A 12885-nucleotide genomic window follows, 5' to 3' on the forward strand; every position below is an offset into this window, starting at 1 on the left:
GGGAAATAGTATATTCATATTTGTGGTTTAGGAAAATCATTTCGGCAACCTGAGGGGGAAGGAAGCTTAGGAGACAAGGCTGTAATTTGGATGAGAAGTGATGAAGGAAACACCTAAGGAAGCAGCAGGGGGAGGCGCAGGAGGATGGCTGGAGTTAAAGGGTTGGAAAGAGGCTTCATGAGGGGACTTGGGAGTTGACTGGCTGGAGGGCAGAGAGCATCTTGATTAGAGTTCAGTATGTAGATATTGGGCATCGGCATCTACTCCACAGAGAGCATCACAGAAGGGGGTCAAGCACCATCTGATGCAGGCAATTCAGCCAGTATTGCAGAGACAGAAAAGACGGGACACCTGCCACCCTGACATTTTAGAATGCTTTTATACCCCAATTTTGTAGAGAAGAAAACTTAAGCTCAGAGTTTGGGGCATGGTCAGTAACTAGTATGCTTAAATTCAGGCACAAATTAGTCCTCAAATACATGTTATTCCCATGTTAGTCCCCTAATACATGTTAGAAAAAAAATATTTCACAACATTTTCAATGTTTCTCAGAGTAAAAAGTATAAATTTTCTTAAGAAAGTCTAAATCAGGGATGCCTAGCTGGCTCAGTGGTTGAGCATCTGCCTGTGGCTCAGGGCATGATCCTGGGGTCCTGGGATCAAGAAAGAGGCTCCTCACAGGGAGCCTGTTCTCCCTCTGCCTATATCTCTGCCTCTCTCTCTTTCTGAGTCTTGAATGAATGAATGAATGAATGAATAAATAAATAAATAAATAAATAAATAAATAAATAAATAAATGAAAGATTTAGTTCACCCACTAAATCACAACCAAAAAGATAATTTAATGTGAACCTGGAAGTATTTTTCCATTAGAAAGTCACTCGATATTTACTGTTTGTGTTTTTGCAATTTAGTAACTGTAAACTATTGCTCAGTGAGAATCACTCCATGGTAAAAGTTTGTTCCAGTTACGAAGTGGACACCAAGCTCCTTGCTTTGATATACTTACCTGTTAAAGAATCCTGTGATTTTTATTCATTGGGTGACATTACTGCAAATGGATACAGTCTGGATGGGAGGATTATTAATGTGCTTGCAGCTGTGAGATCGGTAAGTTAAAGTGTCAACAAAGCCAACCTCTGGTGGGCAGTAGTTTATCACTTCACTTGTGTTTGGAAAAGTGATAACCAGCTGGAGTAAATTTTCTTGGTCCATAGTAACTTGAATTGAGAAAATCGTGGCACTTCTCATCAATGTCAGAGGAGCAGTTTATCTGTAAATGAGTAGCAAAATAAAATAGAATTTGAATGTTAAATGAGGCACATCCCTAAATGATCTACTGTGAGAGTTTTGCATACTTTGGTGAAACAAAGACACGAATGGAAAGGGTAAATTCATGGACTTGAAGATTTGCATGAAGTTTCTCGAGGGAGCATAAGTTGGAGGACTCACGGAATCCACTCGTGTGTGTGCTCATAGGTGTTCTGGGATGTGGGTGTGTGTGTACATACCCACCATGTAAGCGGCGTGACCTCGTACAGGCATAGTGGGGTGCTGGGGAGCCTCTCAGGGACCTACACACCAGCACCTCCCTCTTACGCAGTTGCAGCAGCAAAATTCAAATTCTGTTGGACAAGACTGGTCACTTGGCAGACATTCGGAGTTAGATCTCAAAAGTGCAGTTTCACACACAAAGAAGTACATGGAGAAAATTAAAGGTGCAAGATTAAAGTCCACAACATGGGGAGTAATGATAGAGACCACATATACATACATGGAATGTTTAAGTAATCACTCATGGTTTTTCCACATTAAACGACGGTGTTGACTTTCCCCTTTGACAGGCCTATGATGGTGGAGGCCGTGACTGCTTTTTTGTCCACCCCAGCCTAGCCCAGTGCCCACCACACAGTGAGCACGCAAGATAATTCAGGACAGAGGAATAAACTCCCTATGTGACAGTCTTGAAAAACTGGAGAAATCACTTTCTGGACAATTTAGGCTCAATCTTACATAAAGGCAGGATATTATCTCGATTTCCCTGTAATTCAACACAATGCCATTATATTATAACATCGTAAGAATTTTTTTTTCATCGTAAGAATTTTTTAAAACTCACTATGAGTATAAGCAAAAGCCTGTGACCGCTTTTTCCACTAAGCCCTCCATGAGTCGGCACTCTCTTTTGTAGGAGGACATTACTTCTTTTGTGTGTGTCTTCTACTATTTTACTTCTCTCTCTCTTACATTTCCTTTTCTTTACATTTTTGTCTAGTCCTTTCTTCCTTATCACCTCCTCTCTCTCTTCACTTTAGACTCCTTTTCGTAGATTCCTCTTGTGTGCTGTGATGTGGTGGACCTCTGTCATACTCTGGCTGTCCTCTCCTCCGACTTTCCTTCTAGGTCCTGTTCTTCAGCTGGCAGCTGGAAGTCTTTCTTCAGCTCTTTCCCCTGGAGCTCAGCTCTGTTGGAGATACAGGGGTGACAGTAGCGAAGGGCAGCCAGCTGATAGTCCATGCTTGGGCCACTGCTATGCGCTGTCAGAGGGGCCTGCTCTTCCCTTGGAGAACTCACTGGGGAGACACAAGGGTCCCCAAGTTTACCTCCACTCCCATGATCCCTTACCCCAGTGTGAGTCAAGCCAGACAGTGTATGAAAGCACCCTCCCAAGCCTCCCTCATCTGTTCTTCACTACCTTGTCCCCAAGGAGGCAGCACAGAAGCCTGTGCCAGCAAGGTGGTGCTGGGGCCTAGGAAGACAGTTCATCGGTCACATACACTCCATGCCAGGCTCTGCACTAAGCTGTAGGCATCACAGATGATGAAAATAGACTTTCTATCCTCAGTGAGTCCACCTAGATGCCACTCAGAGGCTTATGGTGGAGCTTTGTGACATGTTGAATGACACCACAGTCTTAACATAAAGCACATATTTCTGTATCTCTCTTCAATCAAACTTGTTTAACTTACAACTTTAGCTAAATACACCTAGTTTAGAGATAGAAGAAGCTTTTACAATCATCAAATATGTATTAGTGATTCTTGCTATTTTGATATTTTTAATTTGCCATTTAAGAGGTGAACATTTAAGTCCATCAACAAACATTTAAGTACCTCTGCAACTATAGGTGAAGAATAATGATTTCCTTCAATTTCAAAGGTTGGAGAGCCAAAATACTTTACAACTGCAGACCGGAGGAAAGGTCAGATGTGTGAGGTGAAGCTCTATGATGAGACGGAGTCTTCTTTTGCAATGATATGGTAACCTCCCACATCTGGTCCAAACTGTGATATCTCTTCTATTGGCACAAAGACAGAATGTTTTCATTTTATGAAAAAGATGGTGGATTTCATAATAGGGGAGGAATAATGATTGAGGAGAAATAATTATTAAAAAGGAAACTTTGCTCTTATACATTGAATGTTAGAGTCTGTGCTATAAGATTACCTTAAAATGAGGTCTTTAGACAGCACGGGATTATTTGGATGGACTGCACTGTGATTGGTTCATTCTTGTCCTCTGCTTTAGAACAGTCAGTGATCTATTAGGTTCCACTGGTAATGAACCACCCAGATTTTCTGTGATTGCTTGGATGGTGCCCTAGAATCAGGCCACGGGAAGATGGTAGAAAAGCAGGTGTTGTCCCTGGCTGCAGGCTGAAGCACCACAGGGTATAACATGGCATTGTTCAGACTCTGGATGCCTGGGCACCAAAGAAAACACTTGATTTGAAGCAGACTTTCAACCCATCAAGTCCCCTGAACAGTTTATCCAGTGTGAGGCCCTCTTTTAATGCTCTGACAAAGTGGCTGTAAAGGCTTCAGATTGGTAGTCACTCAGCTCTGCTAGCTTTGAACAACCTACATAGTGGGGAAAGAAGGACCTGATGAGGCAGACGTTGTTAAAGATGAGCAGTGTCTAAGGAATGACTTATCACACCAACATGAAATGCCCTGTGAAATAGACAGTGGATCCTACAAAATGCAGAAGCTGACATCCTTAACTCGTGCTTGTAATAACTTGGGGAATTAACTCCAGCCATTAAGACATTTTGTTTTTGGTAAATAATGTGGTCATTGTCAGTTTTTTTTAAGGTATTCAAATTTTTACTTCTTTTTAAAAATTTGCAGTTGGGATAATGAATCTATCCTGGTTGCACAGAGCTGGGTGCCACGAGACACAGGTATGATACTGAAATGATTGTGTTCATTCTTTGTAGTTGTTTGTACATTAATTGTAAAATAATTGTAAAATGACTTTTTCCCCCTAAACAGTAATATTTGCCTCAGATGTAAGAATAAGTTTTGACAAATTTCGGAACTGCATGACAGCAACTGTAATCTCAAAAACCATTATTACGACTAATCCAGGTAAAAGGCCATCTGAAATGTTGTCTCCCTTTATTTTTTAAAAATTTTTTAAAGATTTTATTTATTCATGAGAGACACAGAGTGAGAGAGAGAGGCAGAGACACAGGCAGAGGGAGAAGCAAGCTCCATGCTGGGAGCCCGACGTGGGACTCGATCCCGAGTCTCCAGGATCACAACCTGGGCCAAAGGTGGCGCTAAACCACTGAGCCACCCGGGGTTGCCCCATGTTGTCTCCCTTTAGAAACTACCATGTTACACATTTCAGTGTTTGTACAGTGTATTTAAGAATGAAAACAAAGGGCACCTAGGTGGCTCAGTTGGTTGCGTATCTGACTCTTGTTTTCAGCTTGGGTCATGATCTCCACGTTGTGGGATTAGCCCCAGTCAGGCTCAGGCTCAGTGAGTCTGTTTAGGATTCTCTTCCTCACCCTCTGCCCGTCCCCCATCACTCATGGGTGCATGTGTACACACTCTAAAATAAGAAAAAAAAGAATGAAAACAAAGCTTGGACTTCATTTGAATTAAAAGTGAAAGTTGTTTTACATTTTGTAAAACATTTACATGCTTTACATTTACATTTCTTGAACTTATAGTGAGCTACATCTTTGATGTCCGTACTAAAGAAATGTGAAAAACCAGACTCATTTTTAAAGTATCATCCCTTGTGATGATTTTGCAGAGATCAATGTAATTGATTGGATTACCTTAATTATTGACTATTTTAAAAATGAATTCAGTTTTACTATATTCAAATAACTTAGTACCAGAACACTGAGAACATACACATAGTATCATTAGTTCATAACATAACAAAATGCCCAGAAGGCCCACTGGGTGGTTGTTGAAAGGAGTTATAATTCCAGCATGCAGTCTTGGAAACAGGGTCTGGGAAGACCTGAGGGATTGGTGTCCTTAAGTATCCTTACGGTGTTTTGTAGTGCAGATAGAGAGATGAGCCCTGCATGTGCAAGAGTCCAGAGTTCCAGAGATGGAATGGTCCTTCCCAACCTCAGGAAGTTGGAACTATAATAGTGGGTCATTCCAGACGATAGCTCCCTCTGCTGGTCTCTGACAAAGCATCAACAGTGACAAAATTACAAAGCAAATTAAGGTCTTTGACCAAACCATTATCGGAATTTTTAAAAGTAGCATTACTATGAGATATGACCTAAAATGACAAGACTGTGTTCTACATAAGTGCACCGGAGCTTGCGCATCCATCCAGCAACACTATGTCCCTGAAAGTGGGATCATGGAAAGTGACATGACATTGCACATGCTCTGTACAGGGCATTGTCCCTGGGTCCAGTGACAAAACACAAATATCTCTGCCCACATGAGCTTCACATTCTAGCAGGAGACACATGTATGATAAACAATAAAAATAACACATCGGTAGATTATTAAATGTTTAAGAAGAAGAAAGAGAGTCCAGATGGCATGGTGTATGGAGCAGGTTGCACTCTACAGAGGGTGGTCAGGTAGGCCTCCTTGGGGAGGTGACATTTGAGCAAAGACGGGATTGGGCAGTGAGGGAGTCAACTATAGGAAAGAGCAGCAGGATCTTAGTACTGGAATGGCTAGTGCGAAGGCACAGAGGTTGGCATGTGCCTGCATGAGGGCAGAACAGCCAGGAGGCCAGTGTGGCTGGAGCCGATGGAGCATAGGCAGGAGGAGTCGAGGCCCAAGGAGAAGGCTGGGTATCAAGAAGACTATTCTAAGCTAATGAAAGAATGTTGGCTTTTACTCTGTAGCAAAGTAGGGCAGAGCTGTGCCATATTCTAAGTACTGAAAGGATTGGTCTAGTTGCTTTGCTGTAAATTGATGGTGACACAACCATGATCTAGTCTCAACATTTAGGATAAAAGTACCACTCTTCCTTTTTTTTTTTTTTTTGAGGGCCATACTATGGTTTATCATTTTATTTTATATTCTTCAAGATTTTATTCATTTATTCGGGAGAGACACAGACTGAGAGAGAGAGGCAGAGACACAGGCAGAGGGAGAAGCGGGCTCCCTGTGGGGAGCCTGATGTGGGGCTCCATCCCAGGACCCCAGGAACTGGGGCAGCTGGTCTGAGCCAAAGGCAAGCACCCAACCACTGAGCCACCCAGGTGTCCCTATGGCTTATCATTTTAAATAACTTAATAACTGTATTAGTATTATATAGAGTAATGTCAATAATTTAAAAATTTCCATCCACTGAGGTAGATAAGGCCTGGGAAAATTTCTAAAAGACAGTTGGGTTTGTCTGCTGGAAAAAGTTATCAAGCTTGATAGGAAAATTATATCAATAACTCAAGGCTAAATTAATGAGACACATATTCAGTGGATGTTGTATGCTTGGTTCTAAACACAGACTGAAAGGGGAAATGTCAAAGTGTTTGAGCAATGCCAACAGCGTTAGAATAAATGCCTCTTCTCAGACAAGGGAGAGTACTTACAAGGGCCGTGAATTTTATTTTTAAAAAATTTTTTAATTTATTTTTTTATTTTTTTAAAATGTTAAAAAGACTTTATTTATTTGTGAGAGACAGAGGGAGAGAGAGAGAGAGAGAGAGAGAGAGAGAGAGGCAGAGACATAGGCGGAGAGAGAAGCAGGTTCCATGGAGGGAGCCCCATGTGGGACTCGATCCCCCGTCCCCGGTCCCCAGGATCACACCCTGGGCTGCAGGTGGCGCTAAACCGCTGCGCCACCGGGGCTGCCCAGGGCCGTGAATTCTAATGTACTTCTTTAAATCAGCCGGTTTGTAACTTCCTGGGCTACACACCCACCACATACAAACTAAAAATGTCTAATGGCTTAAGCTTTCATCCTAGCTTTCCTTAGGGCTTTCTCAACCCTGAGAGTATCTATCAGACAATCCCCAACAACCTTGCTGTCAGGATCTTTATAGCGGTGCCTGTGGAAAGCCCAGGGCTTTGATTTCTGCAGCCTCATTCCAGCACCTGCTTCTATCTGGGGTGCAACAATTCTGTTAGTGTTCAAAAACATCCATCCATTCATTTATTCACTCATCAATTTACAAATATCTGTTGAATACCTTTTTTTGCTGAGTAGTGAGATAACATAAGTTCTTTCTGAGGGCACCTGGGTGGCTCAGTGGTTGAACCTCTTCAGCTCAGACCAGCTGCCCCAACTCCTGGGGTCCTGGGATCGAGCCCCATATCAGGCTCCCCACAGGGAGCCTGCTTCTCTCTCTGCCTGTGTCTTTGCCTCTCATGAACAAATAAATCTTAAAAAAAAATAAGCCCTTTCTGGAACAAGGCAGGAGACAATGGGTATATAGATGGTCAGGTGAGTGGAAGGACAGTTGCTTATATTGGATACTAAAATGGCAGAGCTGAAGAGGCAGACCTTTGCTTGCAGGGGGTTCAGTCTAGTTATGCAAAAAAATAGTGGTTAGACTCAGGGTTGAATGGGAGTGAGGAAGAAGCACCTGCCTCTGCCCCAGGGGTCCAAGCATCAGCACGTCAGGGTGGGCAAGGGAAGACTAGAGGCCGTCCATTGTTGGAGGCTGGGGGCCTTGAGGTTGAACGGTGTCAGAGTCCCATGGGAGCCCTTTTTCAAAATCTCATCCTTGCCTTTGCGCACACCATCTGACAGTTCCTGAGAACACTCGTATCCCAAGCAGCAAGGCTTTCAAACACATTAAACAAAATTTTTTTTCTGCTAGAAAAGAAATAAATATAAAATTCAGAAAATACATAAAAGCAAAAAAGGAAAACAACGAGCACCTATAATCTCATCTTATAAGAGAATCATTTCTTGGATGTAGACTCTTCCAGATAACTTTGCATACCCATGTGTATATATGTGTATTTTTTTAATTGAAAGGAAATTGTACCACATAGTTTTATGAGCTGCTCTTTAACAATATCTGGTGTACATCTCTACATTTAGTAGACTGCTACATCACATTGCTTGATGGCTGCATAACATTCCATTTGTTTTTATATGACTTCATTTTTACTGTTAAAAATAATATTGGATCATTCATGATTATTTAAAAAGTAATCAGTGACACCTGGGTGGCTTAGTTAAGTGTCGGCTCAGGTCTTGATCTCAGAGTCATGAGATCAAGCCCTGCTTCAGGCTCCATGCTTAGTATGCAGTCTGCTTGAGGGTCTCTCTCTAAATAAATAAAAAAAATCTTGGGGCACCTGGGTGGCTAAGTCAGTTGAGCAGCTGACTCAAGATTTCAGCTCAGGTCATGATCTCATATTCCTGGGATGGAGCCCCATGTCAGGCTCTGCACTCAGCAGGAGTCTGCTTGGGGTTCTCTCTCTCCCTCTCCCTCTGCCCCTCCCCCTATGTATGTGTGTTGCCTCTCTCAAATAACCCTTAAAAAAATAAGAAGTAATCAGTTGTTTTTCACATTTTATATTTAAGATACCCCAGAAGCTAATATTCTATTGAATTTTATAAGAGAAAATAAAGAAACAAGTCCCCTGGATGATGAAATCGACAGTTATTTGAAAGAATCCATAGATTGTAAGTCACATTCAAATAGTATTTGACATTTTGAAAGGCCAAAAGATAATAGTTTTATTTTACATAGTAAAAGATAAAATATTCTTTTTTTTTTAATTTTTTTTTTTAATTTATGATAGTCACAGAGAGAGAGAGAGGCAGAGACACAGGCGGAGGGAGAAGCAGGCTCCATGCACCGGGAGCCCGATGTGGGATTCGATCCCGGGTCTCCAGGATCGCGCCCTGGGCCAAAGGCAGACGCCAAACCGCTGCGCCACCCAGGGATCCCTAAAAGATAAAATATTCTTATTCTGTGACTGCTATATTTCTACTTTTTAAAATGTTATTTAAAACTTTTGGAAATTTTGGGGCACCTGGGTGGCTTAGTTGGTTGGGTGTCAACTCTTGGATTTGGGTTGGGTTGGAATCTCAGGGTCGTGGGATTGGACCCCATGTCGGGGGCTCCATACTTAGTGCAGAGTTGGCCTAGGATTCTCTGCTTCTCCCTCTGGATGCTCTCTCTCTTTATCTGGAAAAATAAATAAATAAATAATATTTAAACTTTTAGAGATTTCTATAACCTTTTGACAATCTGATGGGATTTTTAAAAAGTGAACTGACTACCCTTTTCTTATTGATTTTTAAGAATTATTTATATATTCTGGATATGAGTTCTTTGTCTCCTTTAAAGATTACTAGCATCTTCCATGCTGAGGCTTGCCTTCCCACTCTTTTAATGGCATCTTCTGATGACCAGAAAGTTTACACTGACATCAGTGAATTAAATTTCTCATTCTTTCCCCTCTTTTTGCTTATTATTTTTGCTCTTCTGTCCATTTCTAGAATCAGTTTTAATATAGCAAATGTAATAATTTTTCCATTACTTAACTGAAGCTATTATGTGTTCTCATTTGAACTTTGTAGTTTTTCTATTTGGATATAATCCTTTGGAATTCTTAGAATATATAGAGAGCTGTAATAACTTCTTTTTATTTTTAGTAAATACAATAGTTGATGTCTATACAGTTAAGCAATTAAAGGCAAAAGCTTCAAAGAATGAAGGAAAAACTGACACTTTCTACGGCATTCTTTATGCTTACATTTCTATGCTGAACATTGATGATGACACCACAACAGTAGTTCGACACCGATGGTAAGCAGCTGGTTTTGTCAGCAAATTTATTTTTTAAAGATTTTATTTATATATTCATGAGACACACACACACACAGAGAGAGAGAGAGAGAGAGAGAGAGAGAGAGAGAATGGCAGAGACACAGGCAGAGAGAGAAGCAGCCTTCATGCAGGGAGTCCGATGTGGGACTTGATCCCAGGACTCCAGGATCATGCCCTGGGCCCAAGGCAGAAGCTAAACCACTGAGCCACCCAGGGATCCCAGCAAATTTATTCTTGTAAGAAATAAAGAACATAGAAAAATAAAGTTACATATCATGCTGTGGAAAAAAAAAGAAATAAAGAACGACTATTGTTAATACATTTTAAGCTCTACAAAAATTAAAGCTATTCTTTGACATAATAATGGTTATATATTTGAAGGAAATGTATAAATAAGCCATGCTGAAGTTTCCAAGGCAAACTATGTAGATTCAAAGGTTATAATTGCCTTTTAAAGTAAAATTTGATTTGCTATGTTTCTTCAATCTTAAAATATAAAGATAAAATGGTGCCAGAAACTTTTTAAAAAATTATTTTATTTATTTATTTGAGAGAGAGAGAGAGAGAGTGAGCGAGCATGAGTGGGGGGATGGGGAGGCAGAGGGAGAAGGAAAATACCCTCTGAGCAGGGAGCCCAATGTGGGGCTGAGTTCCAGGACCCTGAGATCACGACCCAAGCTGAATGCAGACATTTAACTGACAGAGCCACCTGGGTTCCCCTGCTGCCAGAACTTTTAACTGAGTTGACAAACTGTTGTTTTATGATATGTTAGAATATTATTTTGGTTGCCATGTCCTATAGCAATACAAGGGACACCATTTAAAAAAAAATATTTTCAGCTGCATGGTAAATATGATTTACAACATCTCCTAGGTCAAAGTTAGTATCTACTTGTAAAAAAATTAAACTGCAGTGATTTAATATTAATGGAAAGATGCTTGGGGAAAAGCATCTAAAATGTTACTATGAAAGTCTATGAAAAAAAAAGTCTACGAATTTTTGTAATTGAAAATTTTATTGAGGGTGCCTGGATAGCTCAATCATCCAACTCTGGATTTCAGGTCTTAATCCAGGGTTGTGAGTTCAAGCCCCATGTTAGGCTCTATACTGAGCATAGAGCCTACTTAAAAAAAAGAAAAAAACATTGAAATAGTTCTAGATTCACATGGAGTTACAAAAAAATAATATGGAGAGAACCCACATACACTTTATACGCTTTTCCCAATGGTAACTTTTTATGAAACTATAGTATTACATCTTAGCCAGCCAGGATACTGACATTAATTCAATCAGGCGATTGTATTCAAATTTTACCACATTGACATGCAGTCCTGTGTGTGTGTGTTTGTGTGCGCGCACGTGCATGAAGTTCTAGATATGATTTTATCACATGTGCAGGTTTGTGTATCTACCACCATAGTCAAGATACTAACTTATGGATTTGGAAACATTTTGTGATTTGGTATTAAATTGAAAAAAGCAATGTGGAGGCTGCTGTATAAGTCAAGTGTTTACTTTTTGAAAAACATTTTTTAAAAACTTTTGAAATTTTTATTATCTGATTTTTTCCTACATCTTGAATATTGATATCTGAGGAAAAGTATCTGAAATTTACCTCAAAAGTGATCTGTGCCTAGACAAGAAAGCACCATCTTCATATCACACCTTTGATTTGAGAAATTTGAGTTAGTGTTTCTGTCCACATTGGCTAAAGTAAGACCTGCCTCAAAACATGGAATAGCGGGATCCCTGGATGGCTCAGCAGTTGGGTGTCTGCCTTGGGCTTGGGGCGTGACCCCGGAGTCCTGGGATCGAGTCCCACATCAGGCTCCCCTCAGGGAGCCTGCTTCCCCCTCTACCTGTGTCTCTGCCTCTCTCTGTGTATCTCATGAATAAATCAATAAATAATCTTAAAAAAATATGGAATAACATGTGATCACCACTTAAAGAGAGGAGTGTGTCACTAGCAGCACTAATAGCATTTTGGGTGTGAACTTGACTAACCCTAGGATTTTTCTGTCCTGCAGAGGCCTAGTACAGAGCATCAAGTGAGCATTTCTGGAACTCAGGCTTTCTAGACACAAAACAGGATTCCTCCCTCAGAACGCTGATCCAAGGATACTAGGTGGACATACCCTCAATAGAAAGGAATAGGACAGGGGCAGCCCCAGTGGCACAGGCGTTTAGTGCCGCCTGCAGCCCAGGATGTGATCCTGGAGACCGGGTATCGAGTCCTACATCGGGCTCCTTGCATGGAGCCTGCTTCTCCCTCTGCCTGTGTCTCTGCCTCTCTCTCTCTCTGTGTGTTTCTCATGAATAAATAAATAAGTTAATCTTAAAAAAGAAAGGAATAGGACAGGACAGGATGGAGGCGGGGCTGAGGTGGCAGTTCTGTGGCTGTCTGGAGGTGAAGGAAAGGGGCCCTAGCAGGGGGAAGGTGGGAGGCAAGGAGATGGGCTTGATTGCACATTGTGCTGTTCCTTGTTTTGTATGTCTGTCTAGTGTACCACGCGGAGCATTTTGAAATTACTCTGATTTAGATTTTTAAGGGAGCAGGATTTTTCTGCTAGAGATCAGGTTGGTCATTTAGGACCTTTACATTTTATCCTTGTCTTTCTTTTCAGCTCAGGCTGTGGTTACATTGTAAATGAAAGATCCAGCACTTGTACTGCTTGCAACAAAGATTCTTTGGAATTTAAAACTGTTTTTCTCAGCTTCCACTTGCTAATTGACCTCACTGACCACACCGGTACCCTCCATGCCTGCAGTCTCACAGGAGGGGTTGCTGAAGAAACTTTAGGCTGCACGGTAAGTAGCAGAAAGGAAATAATTCCAAGTTGAATTCTCTTCTCTCCAGGTGTAGGTT

The 12885-nt window shown here is 41.1% G+C and overlaps 1 protein-coding gene across 5 annotated transcripts in view; it reads left to right on the plus strand.

The window, feature by feature from the left end:
- The window catches only part of MEIOB (meiosis specific with OB-fold), a 28082-nt gene that overhangs the window by 9881 nt on the left and 5316 nt on the right, over window positions 1-12885 (plus strand). For 2 of the 5 annotated variants that reach the window (XM_041747456.1, XM_041747455.1), the window contains exons 6-12: window positions 915-1110; window positions 3160-3260; window positions 4131-4183; window positions 4275-4370; window positions 8764-8865; window positions 9844-9997; window positions 12644-12827. In XM_041747456.1, coding sequence (XP_041603390.1) covers window positions 915-1110; window positions 3160-3260; window positions 4131-4183; window positions 4275-4370; window positions 8764-8865; window positions 9844-9997; window positions 12644-12827 — 886 coding nt within the window. Of the gene's footprint in view, window positions 1-914; window positions 1111-3159; window positions 3261-4130; window positions 4184-4274; window positions 4371-8763; window positions 8866-9843; window positions 9998-12643; window positions 12828-12885 lie in introns of those variants that run through there. The other 3 variants (XM_041747457.1, XM_041747458.1, XM_041747459.1) reach the window with 3 other exon arrangements.

This window comes from Vulpes lagopus, chromosome 3, assembly GCF_018345385.1.
Source record: "Vulpes lagopus strain Blue_001 chromosome 3, ASM1834538v1, whole genome shotgun sequence".
Taxonomy (NCBI): domain Eukaryota; kingdom Metazoa; phylum Chordata; class Mammalia; order Carnivora; family Canidae; genus Vulpes; species Vulpes lagopus.